General features: G+C 40.3%; 3 protein-coding genes across 4 annotated transcripts; all 3 read left to right on the top strand.

The window, feature by feature from the left end:
* Positions 1-5,917: 5,917 nt before the first annotated feature.
* On the top strand, positions 5,918-10,728 carry LOC142956896 (ATP-sensitive inward rectifier potassium channel 10-like). The gene is made up of 5 exons (XM_076098671.1): positions 5,918-6,263; positions 7,226-7,437; positions 7,547-7,678; positions 7,839-8,016; positions 9,229-10,728. The coding sequence occupies exons 1-5, from the start codon at positions 5,918-5,920 to the stop codon at positions 9,627-9,629; spliced, it is 1,269 nt and encodes a 422-aa protein (XP_075954786.1). The 3' UTR covers positions 9,630-10,728.
* A 176-nt stretch (positions 10,729-10,904) lies between these two features.
* On the top strand, positions 10,905-17,637 carry LOC142956899 (uncharacterized). Of its 2 annotated transcripts, XM_076098674.1 has the most exons (7): positions 10,905-11,069; positions 11,583-11,656; positions 12,940-13,248; positions 13,334-13,630; positions 14,138-14,266; positions 15,682-15,725; positions 16,836-17,637. In XM_076098674.1, exons 2-7 carry the CDS (start codon positions 11,596-11,598, stop codon positions 17,001-17,003), a joined length of 1,008 nt encoding a protein of 335 aa, XP_075954789.1. In that variant the 5' UTR covers positions 10,905-11,069; positions 11,583-11,595; the 3' UTR covers positions 17,004-17,637. The 2 variants fall into 2 exon arrangements, with proteins under 2 accessions (XP_075954789.1, XP_075954791.1); XM_076098676.1 differs by lacking the exon at positions 15,682-15,725 and having other exon boundaries at positions 16,836-17,007.
* Positions 17,638-21,194: 3,557 nt separating this feature from the next.
* On the top strand, positions 21,195-22,685 carry LOC142956902 (ATP-sensitive inward rectifier potassium channel 10-like). Its single transcript, XM_076098680.1, has 3 exons — positions 21,195-21,577; positions 21,830-21,961; positions 22,103-22,685. The coding sequence occupies exons 1-3, from the start codon at positions 21,401-21,403 to the stop codon at positions 22,307-22,309; spliced, it is 516 nt and encodes a 171-aa protein (XP_075954795.1). The 5' UTR covers positions 21,195-21,400; the 3' UTR covers positions 22,310-22,685.
* Positions 22,686-22,751: the final 66 nt, after the last annotated feature.

Here is a 22,751-nt window from a genome sequence, read left to right as displayed (position 1 = left end):
AACGCTTTTATCCCGTGGTTGTGAAATACACATACAGAATTTATTTCCAAATGCGGCAAATATAATAATGTGAATCTTTAAAGGTTATTGATAAAAAATAAATGAATCAGTTCACAACGTGAGTAAACTGTCATTTATTCAGTGCTCGGTTCTGTGCAGAGTCGGTGTTTTTCAGTTTTCCTATTAAATCAATAAATCCATCAAGAAGTGAGTTATGCTCGCTTAAGAACCCTCTTAAATTATATTAGTATATTTTTATTTTTTATTTTTTTAAATTCAAGTTTACCTTGAATACATCCCCATCACTACCAGAGTATTATATTGTAAAGTATCCATCTGATCAGGAGGATTCTATTGAAGAATTCTGACGTATGAACTGCAGGAAAAAGAGAAGGAAACACGGAGATGGAGGCTTCAGAAGAGTCATTTTCATTAAACAAATGTTTACACTTCATATGACGAGGATTTATTTTTTCATTCTCTTCTAATAAATCTCATCTATATCTCTATGTCGACACCTCGTGCGTACTGTTGAAGCTGATAGAGTGAAATTATTTGAAGTAGAAGAATGAAAGAAAGGTAAGAGCGAAGCTGATGGAGGGAGAGAAAGGAAAAAGTGAGTGAGTGAGTGAGTGAGTGAGGGGGAGACAGAGAGGGAGAGATGAAGGGGGATTACTCCTCACTCCAGAATACTAACGAGGGCCTTTTGTCACAGATCTTTTTCTCTCTCCCTCCCTCTCTTCCGTTCTCTCGTTTTTCCTTTCACTCACACTCACACACTCACACTCACACTCACACACTCACACTCACACACTCACACTCACACACTCACACACTCACACTCACACTCACACACTCACACTCACACACTCACACTCTCACTCTCACACACTCACACTCACACTCACACACTCACACTCACACACTCACACTCACACACTCACACTCACCCTCACACACTCACACTCTCACACTCACACACTCACACTCACGCTCACACACTCACACTCACACTCACACTCACACACTCACACTCACACACTCACACTCACACACTCACACTCACACACTCACACTCACCCTCACACACTCACACTCTCACACTCACACACTCACACTCACGCTCACACACTCACACTCACACACTCACACTCACACACTCACACTCACACACTCACACTCACACACTCACACTCACCCTCACACACTCACACACTCACACTCACACTCTCACACTCACACTCACACACTCACACTCACACTCACACACTCACTCTCACACTCACACACTCACACTCACACACTCACACTCACCCTCACACACTCACACACTCACACTCACACTCTCACACTCACACTCACACACTCACACTCACACTCACACACTTACTCTCACACTCACACACTCACACTCACACACTCACACTCACACTCACAAACTCACCCTCACACACTCACACTCACCCTCACACACTCACACACTCACACTCACACTCTCACACTCACACTCACACGCTCACACTCACACTCACACACTCACTCTCACACTCACACACTCACACTCACACACTCACACTCACCCTCACACACTCACACACTCACACTCACACACTCACACTCACACTCACACACTCACACTCACACTCACACACTCACTCTCACACTCACACACTCACACTCACACAGACTCTCTCTCTCACACACACACACACCTATACACACACACAAATATAATTGTACACTCTTATTCAAATAATTGCACACACAGCATGCATTCAAAATCATACATGTGCGCCTACAGTCACACATATGCAGAAATAAGCATGTAATTGCAATCCCACTCTCACATAATCACACCACACACACACACACACACACACACACACACACACACACGGATGGGCACAGTCGTTTTTGTCAATGGTGTCTTTTGTTTCTTTTATCTCAGCTCCTAACAAAGCATTCCTGTGTACACAGTGGAGAGAGAGAGAGAGAGAGAGAGAGAGGGGGAAGGAGAGAGAAAGAGGAAAGTAGAAAAAGAGAGCGAAAGGGAGATCGGGAACACATTCAGCGCCCCTTTGGTAAAAGAAAATGTTTTGATTCAGTTTTCTGAGGCAGGGCAGTACAGTTAAGTTGTCACGCTGCCATGGAGATGGAATACGTCCTACTGGAGAGGTTGGTCCTAAATATTTCCCTCCTTTCCCTCTCCTTTATTCCCATTTGCTCTTTTAGTTATCTGATGTACGTGTTGTTGGTTTTTTTCCTCTGGGACATGAGTGTGTATGAGTGTCAGGAGGACAAGAGAGGGTGAGAGGGTGAAGCCTTTGAGGGGCTCACCCTTGCATAATCACAAATGTGTGATGTAATTGAAGCTGATTGGTTATGTAATCCATGCTCAGCACTCTGCATAGAGGCTATTTTGATTTACACTATATGGGCAGAAGTATATAGACACCCCTTGTTGTTTTTCTCTGGGTTCGGTCCTTTTGGTGCAAATAAAGAAAGTCTGAATAATGTTTTTAGCCCCCGTAAGTAAGTTAAATGTATTTATATAACGTTTTTCACAGACAAAAGTAACGAAGTGCTTAACAGGAGCGGTATTTCAAAGAAGAAAACATAAATAACACAATGTGACCATACAAAGGCCGCTAATTTACAGGGCTGGTAAATAAGGACGAAGTAGTTCAGCCACATATGCAGGAGTCTGACCGTGTAGTGCTCTGTAAGTGTAAGTAAGAATAAGAATAAGTAAGTAAGTGAGAATTTTAAAGTGGATCATATACGCTACATGAAGCCAGTGAAGAGATCTGAGTATGAGGGTGATGTGAAACCGTCTATGTGGCCTATAGTGAGTAATCTGGCGGCAGCATTCTGGATTAACTGCAAACGGTTAAGAGCAGAAATGTGCAGAAAGTGAGGTCCAGAAACGTTTTTATTTTTATTTATTTCCATGTTTGGAGTGGAAGAACTTGACTGCTCTTCACAGAGCCCTGACCTCAACCCCATCCAACACCTTTGGGATGCTGACTGCGAGTCAGGCCTTAAAGGTGCTAAATTTGAATTCTGTGTGTTGTAATCTGTGCTTCCTTGTGCTTTGTTCACGTCGCTGGTCCGCTCCAAAATCTCGTGGAAAGCCCGAAACCCAACGTAAGGAGGCTGAAATAAGCTATTCAGCAATCACATGCAAGCGCCCACCATCTATATACTTTTGGCCATATAGTGCACCGTTAACAAGTTGTACATCAGGTGGAATTTTATGTTTTGCATTAATGTGTGTGAGAAAGAAAACATCTGAGAGAAAGATCGCAAAAGGACACCTGCATCAGGCTGAAAGAAAAGTCCTGAGCAGGGCATCCAGAAAGCCAAACCTTGGCCCTTTTCCTACCAAACTCTTACCAGCGTCTCCAGTTACCAGTCAGAAGTTCCCTCTTTGTCCACTGAAGGCCACTCTGCTTCGCATCAACAGTAAAGCCTGAAAAAAGACGTTATCTAGGAAAACATCTGACTTACAGACAAAGATGTTTCACCTTAATTGATTCATTCAAGTTTCTCCTCTCTTCTCCAGCTGACAAATGAGACTCTGTGTGGAGGGTTTGTTGGGTTAATGCAGTACATCTTCATTCTAATTCTACTCTTCCCTCTTTTTTGTCTTTCCTCTTCCTTATCGTCCTCTCTTGTGGGCTATCCTCTCCCCACTGGGCGGCATGGTTTGTTGGACGTAAGTGAGCGTGTCAGATGTGTGGCGATACAGTAACTGTGTCTGTGTGTGACAGGGGTGGACTGCATCTGAACGTTCTGATAAGGGCACACATCCATGCAAACATCTCACAGCGTAAAGCTCTAAAAACACATATATTACCGTGGGAATATTTGCAGTTAATTTCCCCTACATTAAGACAATAATACATGGGATTTGGCATTCAGAATCAGCCCTTTAGATATCACAAATGCACTACGAAAATCTCAAATGCTTTCTGTTTATGATGCTAGTTCCCCTGTCTGTCCAAATATGTCATTATCGCAAAGATATCAGCTGAACAGGAACTGTTTTTTGTTGGTGTTCACACTTCTTATCAAGTGCTGTATCCTGTCATCGAGACCTAACAAGAATCTACAGACACGCACGATGTCTGAGCCAGTAATTCTAACATTTAAAAAAACTGCTTGAAAGAGGGATTACAGTTTATGTAGAAGGTTAGAGGAAAAGTGAGGGGATCACTGAAGTCATTAGGATTCAGCATCTGGGGACCATAAATGTCTAAATAAAATTGAATTGAAATTCATCTGATAGCTTGTAAAGATATTTCACTGGAGCAACAGTGACTACTAGTGTGGCTTAAAAACCTTTTCAGTTGTTTTAAACATCTTTAATGACATATTTTAATAAGACAATTGGCCACGAGTGTCATTTAGGTCAATTTATTTTCTTCATCTCAGTGCTTCATTATGCCTGTTCTCTGGTGTGGGTTTGGCGTGTTTGGTTTTGTTTTCATTGTGGTTCACAGTTTACAAGAAAACAAACTGGTTCTGAGAACGTTAGTCACTGACACACAAATGTTTTATTAGGTTATGGGGTCCCTTTTTTAATATACATCACAGATAGGCCCTCGCTCTGAACTTGGACTTCATCACCTTTTAATCAAATGACTTGAGTCCTACGCCGTAGCTAAAAGAAAGAGAAAAACAAGTTTCGTCATTAGCTGTATATTCTAAAGAAAAAGTGGGTTATACAAGCAGAAGTTGCTAAATATATGTGTTGCACACTAATTTCAGTTTAAGACGCTGAAACCAATTTGGCAGTGCGTCTTCTTCCTCCAGTGTTGCTGGAATTAATTGAAAAAACTCCGCACTTCTTGTTGTGCAACTTCCTTCCCATGACAAGACTATATTTTAGAACTTAATGTCACTTCTTCTTCTTCATCTTTTAATGGTCTTTCCACTGAGGGAGAACTACGGACCTCGATACCCTTTAAAGCTGTTAAAAAGCTTTTTAAATTCCCCCGCCCCCAGCTTTCTCATGTTCTAACAATTTTTGTAAATTTCCAAGACCAACACTTCAACAAGCATGCCCCCACCTCCCGCAGGGATTAGCCAGGTGTACGGAGGTGTTTTTGGCTGTGCCTTTGAGTGCCGGCACATGGAGCAGCTATTAAAGACTTTTATCTTCAGACACAAAATCATATCCAAACCAAAAGATTGAGCACCACACACACAATACTCCCACACAGGTGTTTTTACTTACTGTTCTGGATGGTTAGACCTCCTCAGGCTTTTCTCATACACTGTTCTTAATCAATTTGAATATAACCTCGTGAGCCAGGACATGTGAAGTAATATAAAGGGCAACAAAGTCCGTGTTGGGTGGAAGTATGGTAGGCCAAAAAACCCAGACTAACTCAGCAATCATGTGGCTCGGCTCCAAATTATGAGGCGGGAATCCACACTTCTGCATTGAAGTTTATTTATTTGCCAAACGAATTCTAAAATACTTGCGTGGGTGTGCCTGGCCTCTCAAGTTAGTTTTGACTTGTTTTGCTGATTAAAACTTTGGTCTCTTGCTTTATAATTCAAAGTTACCGTTTGATGTCTGCTAGTTTCATCACAGGTTTGGTTTCAAGTATAATCAGGCTCCCTTGAGATTAATTTAACATGAGAACGAGAGCAGGGGAATTTACCAAAACCTACAGTGATCGTGGAAAGTTTCCATCTCTCCACGCAGGGGAAGTCACCATGATCTAAATCAGATCGTGAGGCCCTGCTGATGTCGTGACTGCTGTATAAGATATTAAAGAAATATTTATCAATCCTTCCAACCAAACTCAAACTCCAAACTCAAATGAGCCTATTAGCAGCACTGGACCCTTAACAAGTCAATCAGAGAAATGATTAAACTCCTCTTTCTTTATTTATTCCTCAGATGACATCGGCCACACCTCCTTCCTCTCGTAGCTCCTCCCCTCAGAAGGTGTGCCACTCACAGACACAGACCGATGTTTTAAAACCCTTGCTGGGTGGCGGCGTTTCCGGTGGGGGCGGGACTCTGAGGAAGAGGAGGCGTGTCCTGTCCAAAGATGGGCGTAGCAACGTGCGCATCGAGCACATCAGCGGGCAGAGTGCCCTGTACATGCGTGACCTCTGGACAACGTTTCTGGACATGCAGTGGCGCTACAAGTTCTTTCTGTTCACGGCCACGTTTGCGGGGACGTGGTTCCTGTTCGGGGTGCTGTGGTATCTTATGGCCCTGGTGCACGGAGACCTACTTGGTGAGATTGGGGGGGTCATAGGTTAACAGGTCATACTGATGGTTGATGGGTAGTTTAATGTGTCTTCCCAGAAAAAAACATGTTGGGGTGACTCTACTGTAGACGATCCACTGACCTCACTGTAAACAGGTTTCATAGGGACTATATCTTCAGTAGAAAGGAGTTCCAATCAAAACCTGCAGCAAGCATTATCCCAAATCACCAACACATTGTTTCTGCAATTACTGTTAAGTTTTTCAAAAGTATTTTTTTTAATGCTTTGAGCAGCATTAACTAAATTATTTCCACTCTCACTGTACTGGGGTCAGATATCACACAGAAAAACTCAGCAATACAACTGAACCTGCATAAGGGAGAGCAAACGTGAGGTTCTTCCATTAACCAATCAGGATTCAGGCTGCGTTTGAATCATACTCCGATGACAGTTGGTTGACGGTTTGATCACCGCCAGTCAAGTCTGATCAAACGACGCCCACACAGTCCTGCTAAAGCAGGTTTTGAGTCATGAATATTGAATGTTAGAAATGCTAAAATAGCATTTAATAAACATCTCCATCATGCTTCACACCAAAGAAAACAGAAAGAAGTGTGAACACGGTTGAAAAACCAATAGTGAGAATATGACAACTAAAAGGGTGGTGTGATGATGTATCTGCATGAAGTGTTACAAGGGTGGCTGGACACAGTAAAAAAACATCTGTTTTAAAGAAACATTAGTTGTGGCAGGAAGTCAATTCATATCTTCAATAAGACACATGCTCTCCCCCGCTTCCTGAATGTTCAACGTTCAACTGAATGTGATAGTTAGAATTATAGAACGTCCTGTAATGTTACATATCAACTGGATATCAACTTAGATTTTCTGCCCTGTAAATATTTAGTTGTTCTTTAACACACAAACTGTTATCTGTACAATAACACAAGACTTTAGAATAACTTGAATGAGCTTTTTCAACCTCCAGAGTTTGACCCGCCTTCAAACCACACACCCTGTGTGATGCAGATGCAGACCCTGACGGGGGCTTTCCTCTTCTCCTTGGAGACCCAGACAACCATTGGTTATGGTTTCCGCTGCATCACTGAGGAATGTCCGGCTGCCATCATCCTCCTCATCGTCCAGCTCGTCATCACCATGCTGTTGGAGATCTTCATCACTGGTACCTTCCTCGCCAAGGTAGCCAATGCATGAGTACATTCATCTGTCCCCATGTTGAGTGCAAGACTCTTACACAAGTCTTATCAAAGTTTACCAGACTAAAACCAGAACTCATTTCTCCGCTCAGGTTGCTCGGCCAAAGAAGCGAGGTGAGACGGTGAAGTTTAGCCAGCATGCTGTGGTGTCGACCCACGAGGGACGACCCTGCCTGATGGTCAGGGTGGCCAACATGCGCAAGAGTCTCCTGCTCGGCTGTCAGGTAAGTGGGCCTAGAGATAGAGAGTGTAGATTATCAGATAAGTCCACCACATACTAGTTTGTAAAGCAGTTAAACAGGTCACAATACAATATGTGTAGATTTGATGTGTATATGCAATTTGTCAAACTGTGTGCACATTGTTCATATTATCCCCCCACAGGTCAGCGGAAAACTGCTCCAGACGTCTCTGACCAAGGAAGGCGAGACTGTTCGTCTGGACCAGAGGAATGTGCCGTTCCAAGTGGACATGTCCAGCGACAGCCCCTTCCTCATCCTGCCCCTCACCTTCTACCACCTCATCGATGACAACAGCCCCCTGCGAGCCTGGGCAGCTAAGGGTAAGCTTGATGTTGAGATGGTGAGATGATAGGGAGAGAAGAAGAGATTTGGTGGGCGGGGCTAGTGGTCAGTAGGGCGATTTGTTAACTTTTAACAGGGGTGGAGGCGGATTTAGGCAGTTGAGACCTTGCTCTCCTGATCGAGACAGAAGAATATCAAATTAGGAAACACCACTGCTGTAAAGCTGAGTAGGTCTTTATTCACAGTGACAGTCATTAAAAAGCAAAAGCAGCATGTTTATACATTCAGTGTACATTTAGTAGCTAGCGTAGCATAGAAGTGGTAAAGCTAGTTGATGATATGCTAATGCTCCACAGGTTTTTACATAGAAACGTTTTAGTTCTGTATATCTCTTTCCAACCTCTCCCGGTAGCATTCGTTGGAGAGGTGGGGTCAATTACAAATACGTCTGTTACTTCAGAACCACGGACAGCGATGATACACATCTGTAAGAACCATGTATTTGATTTTTGTTTTAAGTGTAATATGCCTCCAAGCACTAGGTGGTGTTTTAGGTACAGGCCTATGCTGACCTCAGCCTATTTAAGTTCATGCCAGTAATCGCAGGTTAACAAGGAGCATCAATTTAGGTCATTTAGCTAACAAGGGGGCTGGCATTCCCTTTTATCTAAATGGTAAAAAGGATAAGGGGTAATTAATATAAACCTGCGTTCTGCTACCTACTGCAACATTTCTGCGTAAAACTTATAGATTTTTAGTAATAAAATCTGACGTAGAAAGAGTTCTTTACTGATAAGTCATTTGACAGAAAGGTAAACTGCATACCAGGCCTACACTTCCTCTTTTGAGGTGTTTGTGAGCTCAGCTGGCGTGAACCACTTGCTTTATTTTACCTTCCAACCTTTGTTCCTCTTTCTTCGCTTAAGTTCTTTTTTTTCCGCAGACCTCTTCTTCTTCTCTTTTTAATGAAGCATTGCTATATTTCTTGTCGCATTACTTCCACAAACAGTTGATCAGTGCAATAGTGGGGAGCCATTGGCAGGAATTTGTATCCCCTGAGCGTGCATACATGTGCATCCTCTCAAGATACGAACAACCCGCCCATAATAACATTACTCTTTAGCACTACTGGTGGTCAAAAACCTCAGTGTACCTTTAAATTTAGTATAAATTCCTCCTTCTCTCCCATTTTTCTGCCTCTTGTCATTACACCTCTCTGTAATGTGTCCCATCTCATTTACCTCCCCCAGGTGGGGGCTGGACAGATCCAGAGTCTGCAGACTTTGAGCTGCTGGTGATCATGAGCGCCACAGTTGAGCCGACCTCCGCCACCTGCCAGGTCCGCACCTCCTACCTGCCGGATGAGATTCTCTGGGGCTATGAGTTCCCCCCTGTGGTCTCCCTCTCCCCATCGGGAAAATACGTAGCGGACTTCGCCTTCTTCGACAAAGTGGCCAAGACCAAGACCACGCCCGTCTTCAAAGCATCCAGCCCCCAGCAGCAGGCGTACCAGAGCAGCAACGGGGGTGGGACTGTGCCTGAGGTGTCCGATCCAGAGAAGATCCGTCTGGAGCAGAGCTACAGGGAGAGAGGGGAGGAACGAGGCCGGGGGAGAGACACTCCTCTCAGTGTTCGCATCAGCAACGTGTGAAGGGAGCGCTTCAAAGAGAGCAACACGAAGGAGACAAGTGAAGGGTAATAGCGAAGGAATGAAACGTCGTATCAAAACAGCTGGGACACTGACTTTTAGACTGATTTGAAGCTGTGAAAGATATCTAGGTAGTAGCACCAGATGACGCAGAAAGGGAATATGGAAGACTATGGACCTCTGTATGGTCAGCTGATGATGTGTCATACGTTTGCTGGGATGATGCATGTTTTACACTGGTTTGACTGTATGAATAACACACTGCCTGACTGCAACTACTATTTACATTTGAGTGTGGCGAGTGCACACGCGCCTCACATATACTGCATCCACTTTATAACCAAGGAAATAACAGGTGGGAATATTTATTCACACAGAAAAAAAAAATATGAAAAGAAAGAAACTAAACTAAACAAGCAGTGGAAGATGAAGGGAACCCCAGTTGTTGTGTTTGGGTCCTCCCCTTCTTACTTCATGTTGAATCACAAAGAGAACAACTTGTGAGAGTTAGTATGAGTCATCAGGGGGACAGGAAACAACCCACAGACGGGGTAGAACCTACAATACTTCCTTTATAATGATCATGATTAATACACACTCCTGTGTATTGTTCTACACGTTTATAATAGACATATGACTTTGAGTTTCATCTCGGTTTGCTGTTTATTCTATAAAAACACAGATGAGTGATGCTAAAACAGCTTTTACAGAACTCACAAAATCCCCACAACACTCTCATGATATTTTTACATTTCCTGTTACTTCCTGTTGAGTTAAAGACACATAGACAAAATGACAATTATATGTATTGCACATGGCAATGCACTGTAAAATGTTAGGTGAAGCACTTTCTGTTAAACTAATGTAGAACTACAACTATGTAGTCACTTCAGATTGAATATATTGTGTTGATGGTGCTCTCTGGCCTCTACTGAGTATGTTGGTGGTGTGGGCATTACTTCTTGTCTGTTATTGACAGACAGTTGGCACTTTATGTAAGTACATGATGCACATTTGCACCTTAGGAGGATTAGCTGCCTAACTTGGGTCCTTGCCATTGGAAGATGTGTTTTTTGATACTAAAAACACTTACACATTAAATATCATTGAATTTGAAGCAGTCGTGTACTATACTATACTTTACAGATGCTTCCTTCCTACAAAGCTAATTGGATTGTCAGTTTCTCTGTCTCAGTGGCTTTAAACAAACGAGAAAATTAGAAAATGTTTAATCACAAACAGCTGCGACCTTAATATAAATGTCCATCATGTTATTGTGTGTTGCACATGTTACTGTACTCGTAGAAGCTCTCCTTTCTGTGTAAAGTGGGAGCCTTCTGTGCGTCCACATCATTTTCAAGTTACTAACATTTAACTTACAACGAATATTTTGTCGAAGCCCCTTTTATTCTTCAGTCGAGGACATGAGAAGGACAATCAGAGGTGAGTGCTGAGAATGTGAAAGTAATCTTGTCTCTGATATTGATTTTATTCTGATGGAAATGTGTGACAATGATGAAGCAAGGACGAGTATGATGGATTTAAATATGTTGGAAATGTATTTGTAGCATTTTACTGAATTAACATCAAGCTCTGGAATGTTAATAGTGTTTAAAGTGCAGATGGAGAGATCAAATGAGACAAATCTCTGGTTTAATAAAGATGATTTTGAGTTATTAAAGGCAGTATTTTGTTTCCTGACTTGTACAGTAGAGGAGGACGGAGAAGACGTCGAAGCTGACGGATGTTAGATTGATAAAATATGAGAGCTGTGGCAACCATATGGACACATACATGATGTTTATTTGTGTTGTTCGAAGAATTTAAATAATTTATTTTGAAGAAATGGGATTATTTGGAACTCTTGTTTCATTAGAACTTGTCAGAGTTGATTGTCCGGAAGTTAAAATGTTGCTGCGCGCGGTTCAAAAGTTTCCTTCCCACTTCCTCATGCAGCACATTTGGCAGAATGAGGCCTCTGGTCGCACTTCTCTTTGCTGTTTCTCTGCTGAATTCATGTGAAGCACAAGGTAAGAACTTTATTTTATATGTATTTTCGGTTGTTGATCGTCTTTGTATTTGTTTTAAAAGTCAAAGCTTTTGTACCGTAGCCCTATTTCACCAATAGAAGTTAGATAACAAACTTTACGGACTTATTTTTGAACTATCTAACTTAGAGAAACTGTCTACAACTCTCAGCGATATGTTTATTGTTAATTATTTCAATAGTGATGTAAATAAAATCTTTTATTGAGATACATTGAGATTCACAGTTCTGTCAGTTAATACCACTTCCCTTACCCAGGCGTCACAAAACAATACAGCTGTGTGTTTCTCTCTGGTTAATCTGGATATTATTATATATATATATATATATATATATATATATATCTTCAGTTTAAAGAAGACACAGCAGTATGATGATGTGTAGTTCATTCTCGGTCAAAGCTCTGATACTGTCTCAGTGAACAGTATCAGAGTTTTGAACAAGAATGCAAATTTTCAAATATTATTGCCCTCAGCTAGTCAACAAGATGATTCAATATTATCCATATTTTGATGAAGATCTGCATCCAGACACAGACTGTAAACATTCTAAAACATTTTGTGTTATTTAAGTGACACATTTAGAGGATTTTGCTTCCTTGGTGAAGGAATGCTTTCTTTAAGTCTTTTTTAGTTTTCATTTAGACATTTTCTATCATTTCTGCTTGAATTTATATTCATATTATAACCGTTACAATAGAAGACGTCTGTGATACAGAGGAAAGCCTTCAAGGTGGTTTGAGACGCATTATAGCCGCATGTTGAAAAGGATTAAATACATCCGTCTCTCCAAGACACATACGGAAACTCTACTCCTCCCGTAGTGTAACTCCCTCAGTAAGTCTGTGGAAATAACTGCTCACTGTCTGATTTACTAAATACATTCATGGCCTGTCTAAAGCTGGAGGAACAATAGTTTGGGTAAGAGGGAGGGGAAAGAGAACAAGGTGAAATAAAGTCCTCTGTTTCTCATAAGAGATAGAATGGAAATACTTTTTAATGTAAAAGTAAAACCTTTGAGCGACATCTTGCTCTCAGTGGGCTTAGTTTCACCTGTTCAACTCTTCTTTCCTGAAGCAGTCTGTGTCACAAGACAAAGCTGATGTCAGACATGTTAAGAGAACTCTTCCAATCAATGATAAGCTGAAGGTGTTTAAACTGATGGTTCAATGTGTAAGAAGTAGAGATGGAGTAACATTCAGTGTTGACCCATTAATCATATATTGAGTGTGATGTTTATTGTATTATGTGTCTACTGTTTTTACAGGGCCCAGTGCTGTGACTACTGTGTTTGTGCAGAAGGGACATGATCAGATTCTGAATGTTGATGCTGATGTTCCTGAGAAGTTTTCATTTGTTGAGTGGAAATTTAACAAAACAGCCATTTTAGTAAGATTTCCACCTGGTGGAGAACCAATAATCTTTCCTGATTTCACTGGAAGGGTTGAGTTTCCTGTGAAAAAATTCTCTTTGAAATTGAAGAATCTACAAGAGGCAGACAGTGGAGTTTATGCTGCACAAGTGTTCACGCTTCAAGGAGACAAACCACTAGCTGAATACAAGGTCACAGTTCAAGGTGAGTTTGTTCACATGTCAGACACTGATAGAGAGTTTCTGCTGCCATGTTTCATAACTTCTTCACAGAAACTTTCCCCCCTCAGGTCCAGTGTCTCCAGTTGAACTGACAGTGGACTCAGTGGACTCAATGGTCTCCAGAAGCTCAGACTCCTGTAACCTCACTGTGACCTGCAGTACACAGCACTCTCACATCAGCAGCACTTTTAGATGTGTCAACAGAACCTGCAGTCAGGAGGGAGGAGAGCAATCAGAGCTCACAACCTCTGGTGCTTCTCTCCACGTCTACCTGTTAAATAGCTCCATCATCTGTAACCATAGCAACCAGGTTACCTGGACCAAAGACTTTAACATGACTGAACACTTTTGCCCCCAATATGTTGGTAAGACTGAAAGACAAGAAGACTTCCTGATAATAATGCACAGTTTTACGTTTTAAAGAAATCTTTTACACTTCTAAGTGAACACATTGGGTTTGTTACAAATACGGTTGAACTAGTATTTGTATTGTTTTTTCATGGGAGCTGTAGGATTTTAGCACTGAAAAACTTTTGCAGTACGAATTTTGTTAATATTTAATGATTACCATTTTTTACTTTGAACCAGGTTACCAGGTTGACCTTGTAAAACTAAGAAGCAGGTGGTATTTAAATGAGCTGATTCAGGGACTTTTGGAAGGTTGGTAGAATTAAATTGTGACTGTTTTAATTAAATAAATCAAGTGATTTCTTACTACAGATCAGGTTACCGAGACATTTATATAATAAAACTGCAGTCTGTACAGAGCACGGGCTGGGAACATGTGATGCTACAGTGACACATACTCAACTGCATGACTTAAATCAGGCCGACTCTTCTCATCTGATTTTTTGTTTTGTTTTATTTTACAGCTCCTGACCCTTACCCTGATCGTGACCATGTCCCTGTCCCTGTGATTGCTATTTGGTTACCAATTCTCATTCTCGTCATCAGTGTTGGTGTGTTAGTCCTGTTTCTTTATCGTCGAAAGAGAGGAAACTGTAAGTCCAAGAAACAATTTTAATATATAATTACAAGTAGTAATATTTGCAAAATCCTATTTGTTTACTCTACATTTATTAAATGTTTAAAGTTCATCTTCTGCCATATTACACAGTATACAGTAAAGAAATCAACCACTGATCATTATTACCATGGCAATGTTGTGCCACACTTCTGTGTAACTTAAAGCCCCTATATATATATATATATATATATATATATATACTGTATGTGTATATACATGTGTATATACGTATATACACATATGTGTATATATGTATATACGTATATATACATGTGTATATACGTATATACACATATGTGTATATATGTATATACGTATATATACATGTGTATATACGTATATACACATATGTGTATATACGTATATACACATATGTGTATATACGTATATACACATATGTGTATATACATGTGTATATACGTATATACACACATGTGTATATACGTATATACACATGTATATATACATGTGTATATACGTATATACGCGTGTATATATATATGTATATATGTGTATATACGGATATATATGTATATGTGTATATATATGTGTATATACATGTATATATACGTATGTGTATATACATGTATATATATGTGTATATACATGTGTGTATATATATTTATATATGTGTATATACATGTGTATATATATATATATATGTGTATATATATGTGTATATACGTATATGTGTATATACGTATGTGTATATACGTGTGTATATATATATGTGTATATGTATATGTGTATATATATATATATGTATATATATATGTATATATATGTATATATATATATGTATATATATATATATATGTATATATGTATATATATATGTATATATATGTGTGTATATATATATGTATATATATATGTATATATATGTGTGTATATATATATGTATATATATGTATATATATATATATATTTACACACACATATTTACACACACATATTTTTATATATACATTTTTATTTATATAGTCCAATATCACAAATTTGCCTCAGAGGGCTTTACAATCGTCTGTCCTTGGATGCTTGCATCAGAAAAGGAAATACTATTCTGTGATAGATACACATGTGATATATTACCAAAATGTGAAAAAGGAAACGACCTCAAAAATGGATGCGGTCTTTATGCTTTAGCCCATTCATTCTCAGCATCCCAGGTCAGGTCCCAGAGGTATCTGCATGCTTTGCTCTCTGCCGCAGCACATTGTTTTGACACAACCTCTAGGAGTCCCCAACATCCCAACATATCTAATCCCACACACAGAGGCTTTAACGTGTGCTGCTGCTTGAGGATGGAGTCATTTAGACACCAAGCTGGACTCAATGTAGTGCAGCTCAAGTAATGTAATTTTTTTTGTTTCTATGACTGACCTGTAGATAATAGAGAGAGCATCGAGAATACGGTTTATGAAGTTCCTCAGGTAAGTTTTTTTTTTTTTTTTTTTTTTTCCAAACATCATTCACAGGCAAAACAGGCAAAATTAAGAAATGTTTTTAAAATCAAAACACGGTGCCTCACTTGCTTCTATTGGCTTTGCACATCAATCACTATGCATTTAAATATCACATTATGCAAGGTGATCTATTTACTATATATTACCTGTGACTCCTGGTCCTGCTGCTTGCTCCTACATGCTACCTGCTACCTGCACACATCACTGGTTGTGCTGCTTGCTTGTGCTCAAATGTTTTGGACCCGATGAACCTGATGCACCACGATCCATCTATCCAAACCTGCATGGTCTCGTCTGGCAATTAGTCCACTCAAACTGTGCTTCTTTCTGCTGTGTGTGTGTGTGTTGTTTGCATTATACGTTCCAAATGATGTTGGTTTCTCAAAACTCTTCATACAAATATCTAATCCCATACTGGTATCTAAAATACTGCAACAAAGTTTTTAAATTAGGCCACAGGTTTGTATTTGCATCACATCTACTACATGATCACAGCTGTGTTGTCTCCTCCCTTTGCTTCCGTTTATTTGCCACACACCAGTAAACCTATAGAGCTACATGTGACTTCCTGCTGAGCCGATGGTTTTGTACTTCTGCATTTTCTTACACAATGAACAATGTGAGCAGAAGACTCTCAGGTGAGATCTGCTCTCATTGTCTGCACGCGTGTTAGTTGTTCTGCAAACCTCATTTTCAGTCTTAGAACAAGTCGAGAGACGCAGAAAAACTATAATTTGCAGTGTCTTTCTCTAACGTACTTCATGTGTTGTCAAAGCTTTGTTTATGTGCTTGTGTTTAAGCTGCAGTGTGATGTGCTCTCTCGGCCAAGAGATTCCTTAGAACTCAGCTCTTTGTTTTGTAGCAGTTTCATGCATTTTAGATACAAACTCATTATAATCTTATGAAAAACAGACTCATCGTTTTTGAAGACAAAGAATCAGAACTCTGTATTTATATGAACGTCTGTTAACCGTCGGGAGATTACTTCCCACGTTAAAAATAGCACCATTGAAAATAAAGTATTAAGTAAAAATGGCAGGCAGCGTTTGCTAAAGATGTATGTGATTTATTTTCCAGGCCCAACCTCTGGAACAGAGTCCAACAGATGATGCTTCAGGTCTTTCTTCGACCTCCACCTACTGCTTGGTGGGACCTCACACTGGATCCCTGATAACCACTCAGACTGGAGGCACGACTCTGCCAGAGAGCGTGTATGCTCAGGTGGAGAAGCCTGCCAGGTCCTGAAACAATTAGCGAGGAATTGTGTTCCACATACTGCAATTACTGAAGTTTCTAGTTGTATTTAAGTGCTGCCAAAGCTTTCGATGTTTAAGTTTATGTCACCTGCTCTGATATGGAACGATTCTCCGATACACAAACCTTTCTGCTGCAAAACAATGTGGAAATGTTACGAAGCATCGCGCACGTTCAGAAGTTGCTTTTTCTAGCATCACAATTCAAGGTATTAGTAATTAGATCTTAATACATTTTAGATCAATGTGGGAAAGTGAGAAAGATGTTGTTGTCCCTGCAGGAAGCCCCAGCTGTGGTACCTGGGGTTGAGCCTTCATCTCACTTTCTCACCTGTCCAGACGTTTACATAACATCACAGTAAGAATTCAACGCAGAAGAACTGTAATTATTTCATAAACGAGCAACGATTTACAGTTTGGACTTTCAAGGCCTCACACGATTGGTGTGATTTGAAGCTACATACTGCAGGACTCTTGTGTTATCTCATTGTGTTGTTTTTAAAAATAAAAAGGAATCAAAAACTTGTAAACTTGAAAATGTTGTTCTGCAAAGTTTTTAGCTGTGCTGTACATGAAGAACAGAGAAAAAAAGCTTGATTGTTATTAAATACTTTATTTTTCTATAATATATTTTGTCATGAATTCAGTGTGTCAGGTGTGTTTACTATAACAATAACACTGATTGAGTCCTCGCTGAAAGCTCACAATATACCAGAGGGGGTCAGTGTCACCTTTAGGGGTCCATTAATCACAAAAATACAAGATAAGTATGAAGCTTTAACAAGTTTACAATAATGGTGCATGTAGCAGAAACTGCTTCACCCAAAGATTAAAACATGCTGAAACAAAAATTTAAACATACTGTACTTATGAACAGACAAATATGCGTTATATATATATATGCGTTGTATATTGTTGGTCTTGATCATACATAGAAAGTTACTTTTTGTTTGTTTTTCAAGATAAAATCCTCCAAAAACATGTTTACATGTTCATCTCTGTGCAATCATTTTATGTACAAAGTGTAAACAGTGATATTTGTTATAATCAATGATAATCAAGAACAATCAGCATTAGTTCTTTAGGTGACCTCTGCAGTTTTCTTGTGAAGAAACAATGTTTACATGAAGTTTTTCTCATCAAAATGCATCACTGAGTCCACGTTTTGAGAACATTTCTCTCACCATGAAACATTTGCAAAGCTGATTTTATAAATACTTTAAATCCTAAATTGTTTACGTCCATGTTTGCTGGCTTTCAGTCTTCTACCTCTTTGTCTTTTCCTGGTGTGTTACTGCCACCAGCTGTGGATCAGTGGTATAGCATGAGGTCAGTGGCAGGAATGTGTACTTGAGGACTCGCACTAACAAAATAGGGACACAAAAAATAACACTGCTCTCTAGTGCCAGCAGTGATCACAGACTCCACAGGGGAACCTTTAAGGATAAGAGCGTATGATTGGCTGACAGAGAACTATTTGTTTATTTGTGCTTCTTGAACTTCTCCATGAGGTGAACAGTGATGACGGCAGACACCATGATGATCAGACCCACAGAGAACACGACCATCTTCACCAGGTACACAGATGTACCAGCAGAGGAACCCTCTGAACCTGAAACACAACAAAACAGCTGCTTCATTACAAATCTGACACAACAGATTCAGACTGTGACGCTACAGCACGACAGGAACAAATCAGTGAAGATAGCATTTTGTGTACTTTGTAGTTTACTCAAATACTGTAATTCCTACATTTCAAAAGTGCAAAGTGCAGTTGAGTTTTACAAACTGCATTGTGCATTGTAAAACAGCATCATAGTTATATGTTGATTCATTGTTTATTTGACTCTTCAGCTTAGCTGAAGTGTGTTAATTGAAACAATCACGTTCAAGTGCTGCTTATATGTTCTGTACTGAAAAATGCAGAAATGGAGAAAAATATCAGTTTCTACACCAAACACGTAAATGAGTTATTGAATTATTTACGTCATCTAGTGTTCCTGTAAATAACATTGTTTGTGTTTTCTAGTTGAGTTTGTATTTCACCCTGCAGCCTGACAAGGTGCTTTAGACATGTTCAGAACTAGTGGTGTATAGTAACGAAGTAGAAACTGTACTTAAGTCGTTTTTTTGGATATCTGTACTTTACTTTAATATTTATATTTCTGTTGACTTTTACTTTCACTTCACTACATTTTGCAAAGAAAACTGATACTTTTACTCCGATACATTTCCCCTGAAACCTTCGTTACTCGCTACAAAATCAAATCTATCTTTAGAAACAAAATGAATCATGAGACCAACGTCGGGGGACTGTGGTGGAACAGAGACTGCAAGCAGCAGGTTTGGTGAATCAGTTAAATCATTGGTTAATCACGTTAATGCGCAATTGCAAACAAGTGCTCTCAAAGCTTATCGTAAATCAAATGAGACAATTAGTGTAGTAGACAGATCGCTAGCGAGTTAGTGAGCTGAGGAAGTGTTGACAGTTAGCTATAATCATTGCAGCACTAGTTGGCTAACGTTAGCTAACTTAACGTTAGCTAGCCACCACACCATAGGATTGACAGGAGCCGCGAGCGCAGCATTACGATTTGAACCGCGTCGGAGTTGGAGATGCATGCAAGTGTGTAGCAAGTGGGGCTAGCTAAAGTTGTTATGATGGTAGCAGTCGCCCAATTGCAGATTCATCTTGAGCAAAACCTTTGTCTATTGTGTTCAAATCAGGCCCATATGAGTTTACAAGGCAGGCGTCCTTTCTCTAAACTCTGACCTGATGCATCAAGTGGATATTTTTTGCTGAACACAATATTATGCATTTGGCCTCTACATCCTCTAGTCAGAATGAGCATACTTATAAACGCACTGTTACAACTCCTTCATAGTGTCATATTGCTTTTCGGAGATTTATGATGATAAGTTCATAGTAGATGCAAAAGTATACTTATGTACAATATATTATGTTGAACATTGTTGCTCCTGGATGGATCACAGCCAACCCAATTATGTTCAACACAGCTCCATGTCCTTGGTCATGGTGCTGTTAGGTTCATGGAACCTCTAGACTGTGTGGAAACCGCATGTAATCCAGCCTCTTACACAAAGAGAACCGGTTTCAATTATAAACAAAGCATTTAATACCTCTCATGCTAAAACAATTGCATAGTGGAGTACATCATTTACAGTTACACCGAATATGACCTGCTCACCCCAAAAGTCGTTACCACCCACCCAGTGGTACAGGAGCAAGAGGCCGGAATTTCTTTATCCCCCGCCTTACATAGTTCAAAAAACATCCCATAATGTCCGTAGTTCCTATTGGCTAAATCCAGTTGGCTCCTCCTCCTCGCAGGACCCTCGCACGGGTATGACCTGTAATTGCCTGTCTAGAAATCTATCTGTCCCTTACTCCCAACATACTATTCTTTACAGTTTAAAACATTCAATGACTGTCTTTTATGGCTTAACACTTCTATGGTAAACATTATATATAAAGGTAAGGATTTGCAACTTTTGGCAAAAACCTTCACAAGTTTCACAAGCAAATATAAAGGTGCTACTAAGATACCCTAACTACAAATTCTAAAACTACAATTCCTAAAACACTTCTACAATTATGAATCTTCTAATTATGTATTCCAAGACACTTCTAATTATGATTTCTTATTTATGAATCATTAAACACTTCTATTATAATTTCTTAAAACAGTTCTAAACCCAAATTTCCTACAGTGCCACAGCACTTAAAAGAATAAACTTCATAATTCTCATAATTCTGACACTTTGCTTTTTTATTAACAGCATTTACTTGTACTTTTACTTTCAATACTTAAGTACATTTAATATCAGAAAATTACTTTTGATACTTAAGTACAATAAATATCAGATACTTTAAGACTTTTACTCAAGTAGTATTCTAATAGGTGACTTTCACTTTTACTGGAGTCATTTTCCAGTAAAGTATCTTTACTTTTACTCAAGTATGGCTTTTGGGTACTTTATACACCACTGTGTAAATACAGGCAGATGTTGGTGTTCATTGTATTACCTGAACAACATCTCGAGCTTAAACTCAGCCAGATAAAATGAAACATTAGTTGTGGCAGGAAGTCAATTCATATCTTCAATAAGACACATGCTCTCCCCCGCTTCCTCTTTAGGCGCTCATGTCTCCAACGTTCAACTGAATGTGATAGTTAGAATTATAGAACGTCCTGTAATGTTACATATCAACTGGATATCAACTTAGATTTTCTGCCCTGTAAATATTTAGTTGTTCTTTAACACACAAACTGTTATCTGTACAATAACACAAGACATTAGAATAACTTGAATGAGCTTTTTCAACCTCCAGAGTTTGACCCGCCATCAAACCACACACCCTGTGTGATGCAGATGCAGACCCTGACGGGGGCTTTCCTCTTCTCCCTGGAGACCCAGACAACCATTGGTTATGGTTTCCGCTGCATCAGGGAGGAATGTCCGGCTGCCATCATCCTCCTCATCGTCCAGCTCGTCATCACCATGCTGTTGGAGATCTTCATCACTGGTACCTTCCTCGCCAAGGTAGCCAATGCATGAAACATACAAAGTGAGATACAGTGAACACAGAGAACCTATTTATACATAGATCCACATAGATTTATAGATCGTAAGCATTTTCAAGTAAAAGCAGATGTGTGCTCTGCTACTTTAAAGCACAACTGCATGCACATTCTCGCAATGTACATTCATCTGTCCCCATGTTGATTGCAAGACTCTTACACAAGTCTTATCAAAGTTTACCAGACTAAAACCAGAACTCATTTCTCCGCTCAGGTTGCTCGGCCAAAGAAGCGAGGTGAGACGGTGAAGTTTAGCCAGCATGCTGTGGTGTCGACCCACGAGGGACGACCCTGCCTGATGGTCAGGGTGGCCAACATGCGCAAGAGTCTCCTGCTCGGCTGTCAGGTAAGTGGGCCTAGAGATAGAGAGTGTAGATTATCAGATAAGTCCACCACTAGTTTGTAGAGAAGTTGAACAGGTCACAATACAATATGTGTAGATTTGATGTGTATATGCAATTTGTCAAACTGTGTGCACATTGTTCAGGTCAGCGGAAAACTGCTCCAGACGTCTCTGACCAAGGAAGGCGAGACTGTTCGTCTGGACCAGAGGAATGTGCCGTTCCAAGTGGACATGTCCAGCGACAGCCCCTTCCTCATCCTGCCCCTCACCTTCTACCACCTCATCGATGACAACAGCCCCCTGCGAGCCTGGGCAGCCAAGGGTAAGCTTGATGGTGAGATGGTGAGATGATAGAGAGAAGAAGAGATTTGGTGGGCGGGGCTAGTGGTCAGTAGGGCGATTTGTTAACTTTTAACAGGGGTGGAGGCGGATTTAGGCAGTTGAGACCTTGCTCTCCTGATCGAGACAGAAGAATATCAAATTAGGGAACACCACTGCTGTAAAGCCGAGTAGGTCTTGTGACGACCCCTCCCTTCCACCAGGGGTCTGTGTCTGTTTCCTCTCAGGTTGTCTTGCAGGATGTTGATCGGCAGCTAACGAGCCCCACCTGAGCCTGCTGGGTTGGTCCCAGCTATAAAGGCTGCCCCTCTTCTTTGGCTGTGGTTCCTCTCTGACTCCTGTGTGGAGGACCTGGCTGGCTGGCTGGCTGGCTGGCTGGCTGGCTGGCTGGCTGGCTGGCTGGCTGGTTGGTTGGTTGGTTGGTTGGTTGGTTGTGTCATACGTTTGCTGGGAT

The sequence above is a fragment of the Anarhichas minor genome, unplaced genomic scaffold (genome assembly GCF_050575085.1).
Source record: "Anarhichas minor isolate MPS153535 unplaced genomic scaffold, ASM5057508v1 ptg000024l, whole genome shotgun sequence".
Classification (NCBI taxonomy): Eukaryota; Metazoa; Chordata; class Actinopteri; order Perciformes; family Anarhichadidae; genus Anarhichas; species Anarhichas minor.
The sequence above is the reverse complement of the archived record's forward strand: the minus strand, read 5'-3'. Positions and strand labels throughout refer to the sequence as shown.